We start from the raw sequence: 20626 nt of genomic DNA, 5'->3' as shown, positions 1-20626 counted from the left end.
GAAAACGAGCCTACTTGGGTGCCCCCATTGCAAAGCTGCTTGCTCTGGGGGAACGCTACAGAAGGGAGGGGCCAAGAGTGCTGGCAAGATACCTGAAACATTGAGGATCGGGGCTGCTCTGTGCAAAACCAGGTGAGCAGGTGAGTATTAAAGGTTTGCTATTTAACCACTTGCTGCCCGCCATATAACAAAATGACGTTGGCAAAGTGGTTGCAATATCCTGACCAGTGCCGTCTATCAGTGCCCATCGTCGGTGGCACCTCATCTTTGCCCATCAGTGCAGCTTATCAGTGCCCATCAGTGAAGGAGAAAACGTACTTATTTCCAAATTTTTATAACAAAAACAAAAACTTTTTTTTTTCTAAATTTTCAGTCTTTTATTTGTTTAACAACAAATAAAAACGCAGAGGTGATCGAATACCACCAAAAGAAAGCTCTATTTGTGGGCACAAAATAATAATAATTTAGTTCGGGTACAATGTAGCATGACCGCACAATTGTCATTTAAAAAGTGACAGCGCTGAAAGCTGAAAATTGACCTGGGCAAGAAGGTGCGAAAGTGCCCTGTATTGAAGTGGTTTAAAAAAAAAAAAAAACCCTATTAGTACTTTAAGAAAACTGTACATAGCAAGGTATATTGCCAAACATTCTGAAAAAATAGAATTGGTGTTTACATACAATTTACAAATGATTAACACCACAGGAACCGCAGACCTAAAGTATCTTTCACACGTGGAAGGCGGGTGTCAGCACAGCGCATTTCTTAAAGTTGTTTTGAAACTCTGGTTGTAAGGGCTAATAATGTTAGGTTTCTTCCAATTTACTTTTTCTAATTTTTTTTTTTTTTTTTTTTGCAAAAGATGTTTTTTCATAAATAGTTTTTCCCAAAGCCCTGTTGACATTTAATGCGTTGTTCTGCTTCACAATTTTATAGATCGATGTTTTGTTCTGTTTTTACTTGACTGTTCTAATTCTAGAAGTACTTCCTTAACCTAATGTTCAAAAGTTCCTAATACTGCAATGAGATGACTGGGGCTGTCTGACCGAATGACTTGCTAACTTGTTTACAAGCTTAGAGCAGCCTGCCCACTTTACACATGTGGGGCCCCCGAGCAGAGTTTCTGTGTGCAGCTAAGAACCTGACAGGAAACCCTTTGAAAGTTCTCTAGCAGTGAAAGGGTCGCTCTGTCTTATGGAGTTAGTAGATGTCCTTGACCCTTGTGCCCCCAAATGACCTCATGTATGTTCCTTGCAGCTAGGAGGGGCATATCCTGTGAAAAGAGAAGTAAGGGGTGACTTGCTGTCTTGGCTTGTAATGTTAGTTCTTTTGTTCTGTTACCAGATCAGTGTAGCCATTGTATCAAGGCTGACTCCTATTCTTTACATCAGCACATGGCAGAACGAGGGGGGATACAGCACATAGTAGAACACTTGATGTGGTTATTGTGTCTGGCTCTACTGAAACATTTTCCCCCCTATACGATTGCTGATGGGATTTTTTTTGTCTATGTGAAAACCCTGCTTTCTCCCCCTACTTGGGGGCTGCCTAGAGTGTTGCCATGGAAACATGGTGCTGGGCATAGAGCACGCATGCTCTACCGAGACAGGAAGGTTGAGCAGAGGCTTGGCAAGCTGCCAGGGGAGGTTCGCCAGATGCTTTGAAACGGGGCTGTCTTTTTCTTTTCTTCATGTAATGTCTGATTTTTCCCATACGGGAGGGAATGCAGGCAAGGCTGGGAGTGTGTAGCTATCCTGGGCAGGAGACCCAGAGCAGGCCTTTCTAAAAGCAGCACAGACACACGCCTGTTAGCTAGGACATGCATGAACCATTCTCTTTTTGAAAGCTGTGTCGGTAGGTAAGCATGATGTGATGTTATTTCTGCTGTGCCGATGGGGGGGGGAGAGAGAAGGGGGGAGAGTGCGTGGGCTTTTGCATTGTATCAGCCACTCTGTATACGTAATTTCATCTGGTCTGTGGAAACGCCAGTACAGTTGGACAGTGAAAATATGCTGAGGAGTGAGCCCTATTAATTTTTCAGTGTTGGTCTCAGAAGGAAGTATGCATGCCTCCAGCAGAAAGGCATGCAGAGTGCTACTGACATGGGGAGGCAGGGCATGCTAGCAGACAATAAGTGTGCTGCCGTTCCCTTTTTCCTACCTATTTAATAAAGAGATCAGGAATGATCTGCCCCCCTTGTCACTGGGTGGGTACTTGCTCCAGCCTGCAAATCATTCAACGCTTGGGTGCTTTTGCTTATCTGTGCATAGACGTTAAGTTAAAGTCAAGCTGCAGCATAGAAGAACGGTAAGGCCGAGCGAGATCACAGCCTCTTAAGGAGTTAGGTGGCAGCACATAGGAATAAATACCTTTTTGCATATAGCCTTGAAGGTGCATGAGTGCACATGCATGAGGTTTACATCATAACCATCTACCATGACTAGGTATTGTTTGTTGAGAGCTGTCAGAAAACATTCATGCATATTGATAAGGAAATAGTTTGCATGGTTTTACTGTCTGCAAATTACTAAAGCATGCCTGCAAGGATTTTATCTCTGCCTAAAAACAGGCCATATATTAAAGAAAACAAAAAGTGGGGGGTTGGATGGAGCCGTGAGTGATATGAAAAGGCCCAAGGTGTTTTTTTTTTTTTAAGTTCTCCTTCTCTGTGTGCTCCTAAGGCTGTCCCATTGAGAATCTGTGCTTCTTGGCATATGTTAAGCAGGTGGGTGTGTTTTGAGCCAGAAGCTTCATTTCACTAATAAGTCCATCTGTATTTTCTAGTGTGGAGCTGAATGAACGCGCTCGCTGGTGTGGGATGGCATGTATTCAGCCATTTTTCCTGCATGCTGTACTTCCTATTGTGAATGCCATTTCCAATTAATGTCTCCCCTTATGACTAGCTTGCCTGTCTCTCCTTTGCTAATACAGCACAATGAAGACAGTGCACGGCACATGGTCAGGTTTTATGCAGCTGTGCATTTCTCTTTTGGTTTGCCGTGATTTTCTTTTTTGTTTTTCTTGTACACCCAATGCTGTAAAATAGTACAGTCAATACAAAGCTGCACACAAAGAACACCTGAAAAGCTTAGGAAATCTCCACCTAAAGGGGCTATTGTACACGTTAAGATCCATACAAAAAGCTAAAACACAAGGTTAAAGAAGTAGGTGGCCATTATTTTGGTTGAATCTGATATAAGAACATGGCTGTCACATGGCTGAAAAGTTCCTTATCTTTGTGAATTGAGGCAAAGGTGTTCATTCTTGTACCATCATTACAACATGTGCGTGCTTTAGGTAAACCTGGATTATTGCCACTTAATCCACCTACTAGCACTGCCATTTGGCTGCCTAATGAGTAACCACAGCACATCGATAAAGCATATTGTTTCATCCAATGTGGCCACTAGGTCCCATAAAAGCAGACATTTGTCCATATGTTAAGCCCCTGTTCACATTGGCGCCATTTGCAGGTCAAATTGCATGTCAAATAGGAGCCCATAACCAGCAATAGGAGCGTCCCAATCGGTGCAATGCTGTCTGTGCTGCGCCATACCGATTTCCAAAAGTAGTTCCTGCACTACTTTTGGTGACTTCGGGGGCGATTTCAATGGACATCTGTGCATGAACTCGCGCAGATGTCCTTCAAGTCACCCCCGAAGTCTGCAGCTACTACCCTACAGGTACTAGTCCGATTCATACCTGCCTTGAAAGTTTAAACCAGAACTCAAGGTTTCCCATCCCCAAGTTTTATTGGGCCAGCTTTGTTTAAATTAATGCTTACTATTAAAAGTCTGGCCATTATGGAGGCTGTAATACATTGTAGCAGCTTGTGCTGCATACAGTAAGCTGTGCTTTCTTCCTGACCGAGTCCTTCACACTTCCCTCCTCGTTGCCTAGGCCAATCAGAGAATGCCTTGTATTGATAAAAATACAATGTGGTTCCTGAATGGCTGAGCTGTCGTAGGACTGACTCTTGTTTCTTTCCAGACGCAGAATGTTAGTGTGTAAGACTTGTCCAGGAAGATGGCACTGCTTACTGTAGTGACTGGGACCATTCTTGACCAGTAAGCATTCGTTTGAACTACGTTGGCCCCAGTCACACTGATCACGATATTGAAATTGTGCTACTTCACTTGAAGTAGCACAATTTCAAAGTAGTACTACTTCAGGTGCTTCTTGGAAAACATTTGTGCAACTCATGCAAGTCGTACCTGAACTTGCAAAAAGTAGTGCAAAAACTATTTTCAGAATCGGTGCGACTCCGATTTTGAGTTGGAGTCGCACCGATTTGACCGTTTCCTTTACGGACAATAGGGTGCAACTTGTCATGCGATTATTGAAGCTATCAAATCGCATGACAAGTCGCACTGGTGTGACAGGGGCCTAAATATGACGGGCTGCACAGGAAGTCCTAAGAACTGACCCTTTTGCAGCATACAAGTAGCTCTACTCTGTTCTAAAACCAGTTAGTTTGGATAGATAACTGGTAGCCTTCTGGTCAAATTTTGTTCTCTTCTGTTAAACTACTCGGCGTCCGCGCTAAAGCCGAATGACAGCAACAGCGCAGACCTGAATTTCCGGGAGGCCGTCATATGACGGCCTCCTCTTTGCACACTCCCTACGCACGCTGTGATCACCGAGTCACTGAGACTCTAGTGATCGCAGATCCTAGTAAGGGGCTGATCCCGGCCCCTTACCACGTGATCAGCTGTCAGCCAATGACAGCTGATCACATGATGTAAACAAAAGCTCGGTAATCGTGTTTTTTTTTTTTTGTCAGCGTGAGGAGGAAAAAAAAGCCGATCACCGGCTTATGTGCAAGGGACATCGGTCCCAAAGAGGAAGAGGCAATTCTGCCTCATCTGTGCCCACCAGTGCCACCTATCAATGCCCAAGAGTGCCCCTATCAATGCCCACAAGTGCCACCTAACAATGCCAACCAGTGATGCCAATCAGTGCAACCTAGCAGTACTGCCTACCAGTGCCAATCGGTGCCGCCTCATCAGCGTACATCAATGAAGGAGAAAAATTACCTGTTTGCAAAATTTTATAACAAAATATAAAAAAATATAATTTTTTTTTTTTTTATTTTGGTCTTTAAGTTTTTTTAACAAAAAATAAAAACCACAGGGGTGATCAAATACCACCAAAAGAAAGCTCTATTTGTGTGAAAAAAAAGATAAAAATTTCATTTGGGTACAGTGTTGTATGACCGCGCAATTGTCATTCAAAGTGCATCAGCGCTGAAAGCTGAAAATTGGTCTGGGCAGTAGGGGGTTTTAAGTGCCCAGTAAGCAAGTGGTTACGTTTCAGAAATTTCAGGGATCTCTCATCACATTCACCTAATTCAATTTGTGGACTTGCTATGTACAGGAGCCTTCATTGCATTATTGAGATAATATTTGGTTTCAAGACATTAGCAATAGTAATTTTATTTCAGTCTGTTTCAATGATCAAACGAAGACCGGGGCTGACTTAAAATGTGGGGTTGAACCCCAAAATAAGCAAGGCATGAGGGGGTAATAAGATATGTAATATTCAGTTGTCAATGACCACGCTAAACTTCAAATTTTGAGATCTGTAACATTTTTGGTATTTTGTGAAAAGAAATGGGCAGTATGTTTTGTACAATCTGTAAACGAGGCTCTCCCATTTGTGCTAGATTTTCTTCCTTTTTGTTTTTTTGTACCTCGTTTCACCTAAACCAATGAGAGCAAAATTTTCAGTTGCTGGTAAGTCTGCAAAGATGCTGAATAAATTCTGTCTTTGCCTGTGGTAAATATGGCAGGACCTAATGCCAGCGGTTGAGGAGTGTAGAAGTCTGTGTAAATATAAACTGCAAATGGTAAAACACATATTTTTTATTCTTGTTTCATGGATTTCATTAATAATACATTTTTGTTCACTGTGCTTTAGCATCACAAAGCGTACTTTGAATATGTTTAGAATTTTAGTTGTCTTATTTATAGATCTATTTACTTGTTTCTTTATCTTATTTTAGCCTGAGGAGGAGGCAGACCCAGCAGAAAGGGACAACTTCCTACAGCAGCTTTACAAGTTTATGGAAGACAGAGGTAACGTGTAGCCCAATGTAAAACCATTTGTGACAGAGGTGACAAGACTCTCATTAGTAAACGAGCAGGAGGAAATATGTTTTGTTTGTACTGTAAGTCGTTCGCATATCACAATAAAGCTGGTATGGGTGGTCAGCCTTGCACTTCCAAGGAAGAATCCAAGCTTGACCATCCACGATTCAGTTAGTAATGTTTACATCTGAATCCTGTTTTAAGTAAACCTGCCAGCTACGCAAGTGTAGTAATCCATGCAGTTGGATTTGGCATAGTGAATTGCTGTACTTTGCGGGTTACATTTATCTTTGCACTGCCTTACTGAATAAACTTGTTAATAGAAGCAACTATCTTGAGACCTATTAAGAATATTTTGTAAAGGTGACTTCAGAAAGATTAAACAACTGAAACCACATACAAGTAGGATGCAATGAGCAACTAATTATTTAGGTGTGGCAAGAAATTGTTTTGTAAATATTACTTATTGCATCATAAGCTATTTTATTTTGTTAAACTGCAGACTCTGCTTTCTTTAAAGTGGATGTAAACCCAATGTCATACTTTCTAAACTACTGCCATAGGGGTTATCTATAAGGACATAGATGCCTCCTGCATGTATCTTTACCTGTCAAATGTCTCCCCTCTGTCTGTTATTAGGCCAGAAAAACTGCAGATTCTGTGGGTGTGTCTGCTGTCTGGAGCTCGGTGGGTGGAGTGGTGATGTCAGTAGACTCCCCGCCCACCTCTACACTCCCCTTGTCAATATGTATTTTCTCCTGTGTATTTCTAACACTGAACTTCTGCTATGATCTCTAACATCCAGTGAAAAGACAGGAAAGTAACCAGATGACTTCAGCATGCCAAATCATGCTGAGGTGTGGAACAGCCAATCCTTGCCAATTCATCTTGCCTCCTATATGATTTACATGACGCTGAGAGCCACGGATTTGGAGTGTACAGCCAGTAGGGAGCGGTGCCACTTATAACACTGCAAAGTACATATAGACCTCCTGTAATTAGTGAGGTCTATTCAAGCAGGTGAGAAGACACCCATAGGTGGGGTGAAGGGCACTGTGGTGATCAGAAGCAATTACTGAAGCGTTTCTGGTGTATGGGATTGCACCATTTTTACAGACCCTGAATCATGGGATTTTTTTTTTTAATTTTTATTTTTTACTAGTAATGGTGGTGATCAGCAATTTTTAGCGGGACTGCAACATTGCGGCGGACAAATCAGACAGGAAGTGACACTTTTTTGGGACCACAGTTACTAATACAGTGGATCAGTGCTAAAAAAATATACTTGCTGTACTAATGACACTGGCAGGGAAGGGGTTAATATCAGGGGCGATCAAAGGGTTAAGTGTGCTCCTAGGGAGTGCTTTCTAACTGTGTGGGGGATGGCTTAACTGGAGGAAGACAGATCCGTGTTTCTGCTTAGCAGAAACGCAAGATCCCCATCTTCCTCTCTCTGACAGAACGGCGGTCTGCCTTGTTCTACTTTTTCCTGTCAATGATCGGTGGGTCCCGGCAGACATTGCGTCCATCAGACCCGCTGATTGGCTCCCGCTGTGTCCAATTACAGCGGGAGTGGGCCACTGGCGGTGTTTGCATCCCAGACCCGGAAGAAGCCACAACGTACAGGTACGTTGTTTTGCGCAGCCAGGTCGCCCTGGCGCAGTAAATGTGCGGTGGCCGGTCTGGAACTGGTTAGGATATTGAGCCAGGTGTGTTTCCATCTCCCTCTTTGTGTGGTTTGTGGGCCCCACTACAGACTTCTGATTGATATCAACTTGGTCCATGAGCTGCGTTCAAGCAGTTAGTGCTTCCATGTTTCTCTGAGCTGGGGAAGTAGGGAGCATGCATTGCATTTTTCCATCGGCCCTTATGGTGTGCATTTCCCTGCAGACCTACAAGTATATGGTTTCTCCATAAGAGCCTCAGGAGAAAGCTGCACATAGGCATTACTGCATTGGCAAACAAAAAGACCGTACCGAACAGTTTTATTCTTAGCCATTTTTTTCTTTTTACAATCAAGTTCTATTTTTTCTTCAGTTAGCATTCTCCTACAATCTGCCTGAGCTAGTCTGTATGCGCTACGATCTATCTAGATTGGTGGAGTCAACATTAGCTTCAAAGGCCATACCAGGACCCCACTGGACTGGATATTTGTGGGGTTAGCCTAGAACAGTGATGGCAAACCTTTTTGAGACAGAGTGCCCAAACTGCAACATAAAACTAACTTATTTATTTCAATGTGCCAACCATCGCAATGCAGCACATCGCACATCTCCATCACACTGTACACTTCTAGCAGATATTATGTATTTGCTTTCAGCTCACACCTCTCTGTTGTCTGGCCACATCACATCAGTGAGCTACAGCACATTATACATTGCCATGTAACTCATTGCACACCTCCTCACCATGCATCACACCCCTCCATGCAGCTAATGCCATACTTTCCTTTCCATCACACATCTTGTGCCCCCTCTGCTACTCACAACCCCTCCCCCCCTCTGCTGTGGTACAGCGGTGGTGCAGTGACACTCTGCCCATACACACCTCTCCAGAACGAAGCAGCTGCACACAGGCGACCCCCCCCCCCCCCCACACCCCCCGGGGAAACAAATGCCCATTTCTCCTTCCGCGCCTGGTCTTTCCCAGGCCCACGGAAGTGATTGGCCAGTCTGAGTCGGTCCCGCAGCACTTTCTCCAAAGAGTCTGCTGTGTCAAAGTGCTGTGTGTGATCCTGAAGAGGTAGGAGGTGCCGGCACAGTGCGAGGACACTGAGCACTTTATCCTACTAGTGAAGTGTGAGGAGCCTTTGTGTGCCTAGAGCTTCTGCGTGCCCACAGAGAGGGCTCTGCATGCCAGCTGTGGCACGCGTGCCATGGGTTCGCCATCACTGGCCTAGAATATGACCTTCGGGCACTGGGCTCTCCATTAATGCACTTTACAAACCTGAGTGTATTTTGTTTGCCACTGAACGCTTTCCAGGTCAAGAGCCCTGGCCCAGTCTCTGGTGTGACCCAGTCTCTGAAGACTCCATTTGAGAGAAGACTGTGCCAAGTTCCGGAAACTACCTTTATGGATAAGACATCTTCAGCTTTTATTGATAGAGTGGGCACTTTGAAACTGGAAAATCACCCTGCAGCTTCTACTACTGCTTCTACCTGCCTAGGACTACCAAACATTTTGTGATGCACCACTTAAGCCCCGTACACACAGGCAGAATGTCCAGAGACATTTGCTAATTCCAAAAAAAAGGCCGACATTCTGCCTGTGTTTGTCGGTCTGTCCGTCAGAAGTTGGCCATTCGGCGCTCAGCGGGGGAGATCACTGGACTAACCTTGCATGAAAAAACCTGTTGTGTGTGTACCCGGCTTTAGCCCCAGGCTTCCTTTATGGGGACTGGGAGACTGCTGATGAGCTCTTCACACCTCCCAAGCGTCTGGTGGCAATATACCTGGTTCTGAAGAGAAAAGTCATTCCCATTGTGTATTCAAACATATCCCTTAGAAATAAAATACTGACACTCCCATAGAGGATGCACTTGATTTTTAGGATCCCATTGACAAAGCGAGCCGCTGAAAGCCTGAGCTTCCCACCCCCTCCACAGCCCATCGCTCCAGTGAGCGAGGGGGGGGCTTTTAGCTCTCTGCTCAGGGCTTGAACTCTTGGTCCTCAGTCTTAGAGGACAGATGCAGCATCAAACCGATGCTGCATCCCCCTAGGTAAGTATAGCTTTGAAAGAAAAATGGAAGAGACCAGTAGGTACCCTTGCACACAAGTCACATCTAAAGGGGCTGTGTTGCAAGATATTTACTGGTAAGCCCGTGAGTTGGAATGACAGTTCACATGCATAGTACCTAATCAATGTAGATGTTTGGTAAAAAATATATATTTTAGAAGAAAAATAGTTAAAGCAAGAGGAGTTTTCCGTTTATGGTGACTAGTCAAAATCGTATTTAGAAAGGAAAGCTTGAAGAGGAAACCCTTCTTTATATTGGATTGTGATGGCCAAATGTGACATGTATGGACTTTCCAGGCCAGCCACTTGTATTGTTAAAGGGGACAATGGAAGCAATTTGTACAAGTTGCATACCTGTGCTTGTGAACTACTGTAAATGTTGTCCTATTTGATGTCCTATTGGATATCACTCAGCCTCAGGATTTATCGGCTTTTAAAGTTGCCTTTGAAATGTCCTTTCTGTATGTCAGCCTGTGTGTGGACATCTTTGGTAACAGCTCAGATGCGCAAAGGCTTCATTGAGTTGCATTGCTTTTCTGTGAGTTTGTAGATAAAGTATCTTTTTAATTTTTTTTTTTTTTTTTTTAATGGACTACTTATTTGATCTAAAGACACTCGCTAGATAGATCATTAATAATTCCCATTTATCTTCCCTTGTTTTGATATTTTTGTTAAGACCATGTCTACAACATTTTGACTTTATCATGGAACTTGAAACATAGAATACCAGACAAGTGCCTACGTGCACATTTTACTATGCATGTATGTTTACTGTTTTATATGGCAATGGTTTTACAGAATTGTTCAGTGATTGTTGTGACTCTCATGCTTCATAGGCAGTTGCCACCTCTGGTACCTGGTTTGTCATTGCAGCTTTGATTCACCTAATTATTGGGCAAGGCGTTGCATTTATCACTTCCGTCCTGTAAGCTGGAAGGTGATCTAGGAGCCCCCTAAAGTAAACCTTTTTCTAATTGGTACCTTGTAATTCGCAAGAATAGCTGACTCAGAATTGCTAGTAAAACAGCATGAATGACTTGAGTATTTTTTGGACTGCCTAGAATTTTCAATACGGAAATTAAAAAATACTAGAATCATTATTGAGCTGACAGAATTGGCCTAATAAAATTTAAAGTAGAAGTTCAGTCAAATTCTAACTATATTAAAACCTGCCCCAACCCCATTCTCAGCCTAATCTAACTGCCCTGAAAGGAAAGAGGTCTGTACTTGCCTATTCTAAGGGAAGCACTCCGGTCCAGTCACATGATCTCTCCATCAGCCAGATTCAGTGAAGAGAAGAGATCGCTGATGAGCTGCAATGGCTATGCGGGGACGTCGCCTATATATTTACTATGGGGCATCTGTTGTCAGCTTTTTCTCCTCCACACAGAAGCCGGTGCTGGGAGCCAGTCATGTGACCCAACCAGAGCGCCTTCAGTATAGCGCAGTATAGACCTCTTTCCTTTCACATGAGTAGTTACAAAAGGCTTAGAATGGGAAAGGGACCAAGTTTAAGTATAAGAATTTGACTGGCGATGCAAATATTTCCTATGTTTTAATACTCTGCTGTGAATATTTTACTTTATATGTTCAATGTTTTTATCTGTGAAACGGTTAAAATGCATTCCATTTCTGCCTTCAAAATCATTCTTTTAAAGCCATACAGTGTGATCAACATGTGAAGATTAAATTTTACGGTTGGTAAAAGCTGATTTTACCAAAGCTAAAGGTTTACATTAATGAAATTGTGGGCTAGGCATCAACCTGATTTCGGTTTTTCTACTTTTTACAGTGGCTGCCTCCAGGCTTCAGACTGTAGGCTGTCCCTCACCAATTGACCTGACTAAGGGCCCATGTCACGGGGTTGCTCGGCTCCCCAAGGCAGTGACTCCGTCCGTAAGTTTGGTCGGTCTGTGTGGGGGGCCCTGAACTGTTCATTTTTCTCATGGTTTTGGAAAGATTCTTTTTCTTTTTTGTTATTGCCAATATTTCTCATGTTAGGGTAACTCTGGAAATGCCAGATAGGTCCATAGGTCTTTTTTTTTTTTTTTATCTCTTCTATCTTCAGAAGTGAAAATGTTTCAAGCTCTCATCAATGAACAGTAATACGTTTACACCACAGCCAATTATGTCCACTTTATCACTTAGCAGTAGACTTTTTTTTCATGCATAAATGATCTAAAGTCAATGAGTCTTGATCATTAAAATCGAATGGGTGTTCGCACAAACTTTCGGTCTTTGAATGTTGTTTTGAAAGATATGATTGGCAAAATGAGACCTGCATAATTGGATATTCCACTTCCTCCTCTGCCACAAGAGGCATGCAACCAATAGATCATCTTTTATTCTTACTCAAGGTTTTCATACTGTATAGTATTTTTTTTTTTTTTTTGGGTCAGACTTTAAATTTCAGCCTTAAACATATTGTACAAGTTTTAACACTTAAGGGGCCCATTTTTTAACAGGTGCGACCCTATATTAACACTTAGACCACACAGTGTGGCAGACCTTTGGACTGTGCAGATATTACATATTGATGCTTGATTTTGATCAAGGGCAGCCAACAGTGTGGGTTTTTCAGTTCTCTTCAGGCTCATGGATGAGTTTATACAGCTATGCTTTTACCTGACAGAGGGAAAACATTCATTGTTTGCAGCCCTTGAGGACTGCAATTGAGAATTGCATGTGATGAGTCCCCTGTCTGGAATTTGTCCCATCTTGTTCATTATTTGAGTGGACAGTAATCAGTATGGGCTATTGGCTGTGCCGTAAAAATTATCAATAAATTAGTTCTTAAATAACTTATTTCTACCATACAATCCATGTTGGATAATAATAGTTAAAACATTCCAGAAAGTTCTGTAGTGGAAGCAGGTTGAAGGGGTTTGAGAAGCGGAGCATCATGGCTGGGATTTTCTTCTTGCCATTTCCTATCTTACCTACTGAAGGGTTGGAGGAGGTATCTATTGAATGTTCAAATCTATAATTGTAAATGTGAAAAGCCAGTTATTTTTGGTAACTTGTACAGTGGTCCTTTTTATAAGATGAATGGTGGTCTGTGAAGTTTGCATGCTGCCATCCTTGCAGTCAGTGCTTAAAAGAAAGACCCTTCCTTACTTTCTATGAATCAATTTACACCACTGTTGAAAAGTCAGTCCTTGTGCTAGCAATAATATTGATGTGTCCAAATTATACTTTTATAAATGTTTATTCCTTTGCCTGTGTTTGTAGGAACCCCAATCAATAAGCCTCCAGTATTGGGATATAAAGATCTGAATCTTTTCAAGCTTTTTAGGCTAGTCTATCAGCAGGGGGGTTGTGACAATGTAAGTAAACTTACTGTTTCCAGCTAACAGTTAAATGTGTTTCTTTTTCCCTTTTATTTTTTGTTTGTATATCAACATTTTCTCCTTTTCTGGCAGATTGAAAGTGGCGGTGTATGGAAGCAAATTTATATGGACCTTGGCATTCCTATTTTGAACTCTGCTGCATCCTACAATGTAAAAACCGCGTACAAAAAGTAAGTGACTGAAAAAGAAAAAAAGCGCGGCCGGATTACACACATCCGGGATCTCCTGTTTACTCACAGCTTGCAGCCACCCACAGTCCCGCCTCCTGGATGGTTCCCAGGATAGATGTCACATGTCCCGGCATTGGACCGGTGTTCTGTCTATCTTATGAGCTGGTCCAGGAGGTGGTACTGTGTGTGACTGTAAGCGCCAAGTAAACAGAAGATCCCTCTGTGTAATCTGGCACTGGTGAGGCTGCATTGATGGGCAATGGCGAGGCTGCAGATTGGCACTTATCAGGCTGCAGATGGGCAGTGAAGAATCTGCAGATTGGCGCTGATCAGGCTGCATTAATGGGCACTGGCCACACTTCAGTGATGGGCAATGGAGAGGCTGCAGATGGGAACAGATTAGGCTGCATTAATAGGCACTGACCTTTCTTTTGCTTCAAAGTTCTTTATTTAAAATTTTAAGTTTTTTTTTTTTTTTTTTTTTTTTACCTGAAACTTCCCTCTTAAAATTTAAGGTGCGTGTTATATGCCGATAAATACAGTTTTTTCCGTTTTGTTAATTGATAAAACAAAACTATTAACGCTTCTATTTCTGAAAGCATTCTTAACTTATAGCATTTTTTTAACACCTGCCTAAAATGTTTGCACATTAGTGTGTGTGTGTGTGTGTGTGTGTGTGTATATTTATTTATTTTACAAAAAAAATATAAGACCATAATACTGCCATATTTAATAAACCCAGCCAAAGGAGTGATACCAAAAAAAATGGCAGGATAAAGAAAGACCCACGATAAGGGATTAGTATAAAAGAATAGTGTATGTATATGTGTATATTTATAATAAATATTTATAATAAAAATATATATTTTATATATATATATATATATATATATATATATATATATATATATACTTTTTCAAAAACAGTCAAGCAGCTGTCAGATGCTTTAGATCAGGGGTCTCAAACTGGCGGCCCTCCAGCTGTTGCAGAACTACAAGTCCCATGAGGCTGTTTAAAGGATAAGTTCACCTTTGGGAACATGTTACATGTTCCACTGCTGCAGCCGCTGCCCCTACTGAAGTTCCCAGTACTAGCCGTCACTTTTTGAAAACAGTGCGGTCTTGTGAGGCTCCGCCCATACAGCTGCATCATTCATACACGGAGTTCTGTGTATGAAGGAACTACAAGCCCTGACATCTTTTGCATCTGTCGACTTTACAAGCTCCAAAAAAAAAAAATTCTTTCACCTGCAAAGAAAATGTGCATTTGTTTAATTTTTTTTTTTTTTTAAGTGAACTTATCCTTTACTGTACAAATTGTAAAACATTTAAATATAAAGAGGTACATTAAGGAATATAACAACAAAGGTGAACAAAAAAGTGTTCATAGATTAGCAGTACAAGTCGCATGTTTATAAGCTGTGTTTTATGAAAGCATTGTTGATAATGTGCTTTCCTTTCCATATCAGGTATTTGTATGGGTTTGAGGAGTATTGCCGTTCTGCAGAAATTAAGTTTAGGACTATTCACCACAATGATCCTCAACCAGTAGAGGAGAGCCCAACATTGGAAGTATCAATGGAGAACAGCGACCAGCCTGAACCTGAAACTCCCCCTGTCAGTGTTAGTGTCAAGGAAGATGACGACTCAGATTCTAGCAGTGGCAGTGAAAAAGAGGTGATTGAAATGACGTCTCTAAGGGTATGATAACATTTAAATGTAATGTAAACCTCAGAAAACCTGCCTAGTGTTCTTATAACTGTTTCATCAAAATACAATGTAAAGAAATGCATGGCGTTCCCTAAGGAACCCATAAACCCAAGTACATTTCTTTCTTTTTTTGGCTATACTTTTGTCTCCTAAATGTAATATTTGCTGCACAGAAAACTAGATTAATGTGCAATTGTTTTGTGCATTTAATGCGGTTTTAGGCTAAACTGAGGTACATTCAATAGATTACCAAAAGTATTGGGACACCTGCCTTTACACGCACATGAACTTAATGGCATCCCAGTCTTAATTTGCAGAGTTCATTATATATTGAGTTGGCCCACCCTTCGCAGCTATAACAGCTTCAACTCTTCTGGGAAGGCTGTCCACAAGGTTTAGGAGTGTGTCTATGGGAATGTTTGACTATTCTTCCAGAAGAGCATTTGTGAGGTTAAGCACTGATGTTGGACGAGAAGGCCTGGCTCACAGTCTCCACTCTAATTCATCCCAAAAGTGTTCTATCGAGTTGAGGTCAGGACTCTGTGCAGGCCAGCCAAGTTCCTCCACCCCAACCTCGCTCATCCATGTCTTTATGGACTTTGCTTGTGCACTGGTGCGCAGTCATGTTGGACCAGGAAGGGGCCATCCCCAAACTGTTCCCACAAAGTTGGGAGCGAGAAACTGTCCAAAATGTCTTGGTATGCTGACGCTTTAAGAGTTTCCTTCACTGGATCCAAGGGGCCAAGCCCAACTCCTGAAAAATGATCCCACACCATAATCCCCCCTCCACCAAATAATTTGGACCAGTGCACAAAGCAAGGTCCATATAGAAATGGATGAGTGAGTTTAGGGTGAAGAAACTTGACTGGCCTACACAGAGTCCTGACCTCAACCCGATAGAACACCTTTGGGATGAATTAGAGCGGAGACTGCGAGCCAGGCCTTCTTGTCCACATCAGTGCCTGACCTCACTTATGTGCTTCTGGATGAATAGTCAAACGTTCCCATAGACACACTCCTAAACCTTGTTGCCGGCCTTCCCAGAGGAGTTGAAGCTGTTATAGCTGCTAAGGGTGGGCCAATTCAATATTGAACCATACGTACTAAGACTGGGATGCCATTTTTTTTTTTTTTTTTTTTTTTGGTAAAAACCAGACTTTACAATCACTTTTAAGGTTCATGTGCGTGTAAAGGCAAGCGCCCCAACAAGCATGTACACACCTCGTATACTAATGCTTGTTCTGGACCAGTGACTTGCTAAACAGTGATACAGCAATGTGAATAACCGCTCCACAGCCCAGACAGTCACAAGAAACTTCTTTTTTTTTTTTTTTTTTTTTGTCTTCTATGGGTTAACTACACAGGAAGCCAGCAATTTATAAAAAAAAAAAAAAAAAAAAAAAAAGTATTTAGTCTTTCTTGAAGGCTGGTTCACACCATACCCACACATGAAACGCAATTCAGACCACATGCTAAATGCACTCCGTTTGCGATCTGCAGCGGTGTTGATAGACAGTTAACACCCCAGTTGCAAAACGCAAACGCAGTGCGTTTGCCTGTACTTGCCAGCACCGAATCGCATAGTATTTTGTGCCATGCGATCTCGCTACAGTGCATTTTTAAAAAGTAGTGCATGCACTACTTTTGGTGCAGTGTGATTTTAGTCCATTCAAAATGAATGGGCTGAAATCGCACCGCACAGAGCCACATGTGAATCGCACAGGAACGCACAGCGCATTCATGTGTGGGTATGGTGTGAACCAGCCCTGAATGTGTGTTTTGTTTTTAAAATAGATATTGATATTTTTAATATTTATGGTGGTCATTGCTTGCAGTTGATTCCTGACACATATGTTTTAAGCTAACTGCCATTTAATAATTTCAAATAATTTTCTATTAGGGGAGGCGAAGACCTGTTAGCAGTACAAATTCTTCTACAAAGGACCAGGAAGACTCTGAGAAAATAAATGAGGGCAACAAAGAAAACAAAGATATGGAAGAGGACGACGACAGACCTGAGGAACAGAAAGAGAATGATGCATCTCCTGGGAGAAGAAGCTTAACTAGCCAGGGGAAGGATCTGAGAAGCCAGAAGCAGGAGGACTCTGAGAGAGAATCTGATGAGGAGGATGACAAACTATCTGATGTGTAAGCAAATCAACTTCTTTTCTTTTCCTTATTTTTACCTTGTGTTGAGTGTCAGCACGAGTTTTCAGAGCCAAAAAAAAAATACTAATTGTACAGTACAGGACCCTGGCAAAGTATTCCTACACTGTGGTTGACTGCTAATGTCCAGTCACCTAAAGGTACATGCCTCTCACCCACATTGTTATAGGGGAGGCACACAGGGCACGTGTCCCATAAAGCTAAGCTAGTGTCCAATCACCTGAAGGTACATGCCTTCGCTTTAGAGGACACGTGCCCTGTGTGCCTCCCCTACAACAAAATCGTACTCTGTGAGTTCTCAGTTTTGTGCCAGTGTCTGAAGGTGATGGACCTCTTCTCCTTATGGAGAAAATTGCCCTTAGCCTAAGTAGGTAATTATTTTTCTTTATTATTGTATCCTCGGATTCTTCAATCGACTCCTCACTGCTTCTATGTTGGCATTAGAAAACAATGTGTCCGGATTGGTGCAACATCGGTAAAACCTTGGGAGTTGTGCCAGGGAGCCATAGCAGGACCCCATGCTGTGGGGATGACATGTAAGGCGCTCACCTTGGCACTTTGTACATTGTGTGTCAGCCGCGGGGTGATTTTACAGGTTCAGTAAAGTTGTCCAACTCTATGGAGTGTTCTCTGTATAATACCACAGACTTTGTAAAAGGATGTGCTCACGGTGATGGACAAAGTCTGGACGACTATACATACAGTCCAGCTTTGTGGACATGAAAGACAAGTCACCCTGTTACTGTAAAAGGAGAGATGTGTTTGGAATGTATTCACTTCACAGTGGCAATTTTTAAAATGTGGCACTAAAATTTAAACCACTCAGTTTCCGTTGGATGACCAGGTGTTACCACACACCACTGGTCGCACACTTTACTGTCACTTCGCCTGCAGCCCTTTTAAGGCTATCTAGACAACCTTCTTCTGAGGGACTTCTTTCCCTTCCACATGGTCCAGGCCTTCCACTGGGTGATTAGGTTCAACAAATCTTCTCTCCAGCCTTCCCTTCATCCGGTCCTGGGGACATCCTATCCAAAGCAAGAGTCATTCTACCAGAAAAGAAATGTTTTCCTCCAAGAGAGATCTCACGATAAGATTCTTCATGAGGGTTCTAGGCATGATGGTAGCCTTCTTCAAGGCAGTACCATTTATCCAATTCCATTGAGGAACTTTTCAACTCAACATCTTGACCTGTAAAAACAGGCTCCTTTTCTCGATTTTACCCGTGCTCTTGCCCAGTCAAGCCAGGAATTCCCTATCTTGGTGGATCACCACCCCAGTCCTAGCAGTGGAGAAGTCCTCTCTTCCTTATTACAGGAAACTTATCACAACAGTTGCAATTCTCTCATTCTGGTATGAGGGAGACCAAGCTCCCCCTCAACATCTGGGAGTTAAGAGCAGCCCAGTTGACCCTGCAGCACTGGACCCTCTACCCCCCTCTTCTGAAGGGACAGCTGACTATAGTGCAGTCAGAAAAAGTCATCAGTATGGAAAGCATCAGCCATCAAGGGGCACCAGGAGTCTGGCAGCCTTAAAGCGGAGTTCCACCCATTTAAAAGTCAGCAGCTACAAAAAGTGTAGCTGCTGACTTTTAGTAGACACTCGCCTGTCCCATGGTCCAGCGATGCGGGCGCACAAAGCTTCTCTCCTCTCCCCCTCCTCTCCACGGCGCCGGCGTTGTGAATGGCCGGCCAATCATTTGGGACCTGTGACATGTCCCAGAAGATTGCAGGGATGGAGGGGGGAGAGGTGAACTTCCTTCCGGCAAAGCAGTACGAGGGGAGGAAATGGGAGCTGGGTGCCTGTAAAAACTGGGTACTCTACCCCCCCCCCCCCCCCAAAAAATGACATGCAAAAATGTGGCCTGCCAGGGGGTCACCAGCACTTAAAGCTGTAGTTCCATTTTTGGGTGGAACTCCGCTTTAAAGGAAGCTAACCAGATAACTTAATGGACTGAAACTCAATGTTCAGAAATTTCTGTGGTCCAAATCCCAAAAGTGGGGAACTGAAAAGCCGATTACCTCAGCCTCCTCATCCCTTCATCCTGATTTCTTCAGTTTGACATGCCAAAAATGGGGGATTTTAGATGTGGACCTCCTGGGCTCCAGATTCAACCACAAACTATCTGTTGCCAAAACCAGGGATTCTCTAGCTGTAGCCACGGTTGCCTTAATAATCCTCTGGTCTAATTTACACCTTCCCTCCAGTGCAAATTCTGTTTTGTCTGCTCCAGAGCAAGAGAGTAAAACCGTGATCTCAATTGCGCCACACTGGCCGAGAAGAACATGGTACACAGACATACTTAGACTTATAGCATACAACCTCTGGCCTCTTCTAAAGCTGGCTACAAGGGAGCCGAGAAAGTGTTCTGACAACAGCTGGAATGCCTGAGTGGTGGCATCACCCATAGGCTTATTATGGACCATCCATTGTCTGCACCTCCTCCTCTCCCCTGAAGCCGCTGGTTCAGACAGAGGGAAGCTTATTACTTTCTTGGTTCTCTCTGCCCTGTAGAAACCACCCTTTGAACCTATCCACTGTGTAAGACTGCTATCTGGTCTTCTGTTCATACTTTTTTAAACTTTTTACTGGGTGGACTTCCAATCTTCTACAGGTGCAAGTTTGGCCACATGGTTTTGTACCAGCACTCTGAATTTGCGTGTCTTGACCCTTGTTGCTTGGACCTTGTTTCACCATTATGTTTATCTGATTGTGTCCACCATGTTTATCCATTGCTTGCTCAACACCTCGTTGTGTATGAATACTCTGCCTATGTCCTGTACTGTACCATTAGCATGAGAGGAATTTTGACCTGCTTGGAAATTCCATATCTTGGAGTACAGTACAGGACACCCTCCCTTCCATACCCTGGTTTACTATGCATTGTTGTAGAAAACTGAGAACTCACGCAGTGAGGTAGGACTTTCAGGGCAGGTACCCAGGGGGTGCTCCTAAAACCTTTCCAGTGTCCAGTTACCCAAAGGTACATGCCTATATCCGATGGTGTATAAATGCTTGGCCTGTGTCCTGTTATGTACACCAAGATATGACATTTTACAGGCAAGTTAAAGTAAACATGTCATACTTGCCTCCACTGTGCAGTTCGTTTTGCACAGAGTGGCCCCAATCATAGTCTTCTGGGGTCCCTCAGCGGCGCTCCTGGCTCCTCCCTGCATCGAGTGTCCACATTGGAGAAGCGCTCTCCTTGGTGGACACCCGTGTGGGTGCGCTCCTGAGCCCCGCATCTGTTTCCATTCACACAAAATCCCGGACTTGGCCCCGCCCCCCATGGCGGCGCGTCATTGGATTTGATTGACAGCAGAGGGAGCCAATGGCTGCGCTGCTATCAATCTATCCAATCAGGACACAAGACACCAGCTACAGCTGGTGTGCTCGTTCCCGGCCGG

The 20626-nt window shown here is 43.1% G+C and overlaps 1 protein-coding gene across 4 annotated transcripts in view; it reads left to right on the top strand.

The window, feature by feature from the left end:
* The window catches only part of ARID4A (AT-rich interaction domain 4A), a 115294-nt gene that overhangs the window by 55468 nt on the left and 39200 nt on the right, over window positions 1-20626 (top strand). For 3 of the 4 annotated variants that reach the window (XM_073609421.1, XM_073609417.1, XM_073609418.1), the window contains exons 12-16: window positions 6003-6075; window positions 13055-13149; window positions 13246-13343; window positions 14813-15044; window positions 16954-17201. In XM_073609421.1, coding sequence (XP_073465522.1) covers window positions 6003-6075; window positions 13055-13149; window positions 13246-13343; window positions 14813-15044; window positions 16954-17201 — 746 coding nt within the window. The remainder of the gene's footprint in view (window positions 1-6002; window positions 6076-13054; window positions 13150-13245; window positions 13344-14812; window positions 15045-16953; window positions 17202-20626) is intronic. The other variant, XM_073609419.1, reaches the window with a different exon arrangement.

Source organism: Aquarana catesbeiana, linkage group LG13, assembly GCF_042186555.1.
Source record: "Aquarana catesbeiana isolate 2022-GZ linkage group LG13, ASM4218655v1, whole genome shotgun sequence".
NCBI lineage: Eukaryota > Metazoa > Chordata > Amphibia > Anura > Ranidae > Aquarana > Aquarana catesbeiana.
The sequence above is the reverse complement of the archived record's forward strand: the minus strand, read 5'-3'. Positions and strand labels throughout refer to the sequence as shown.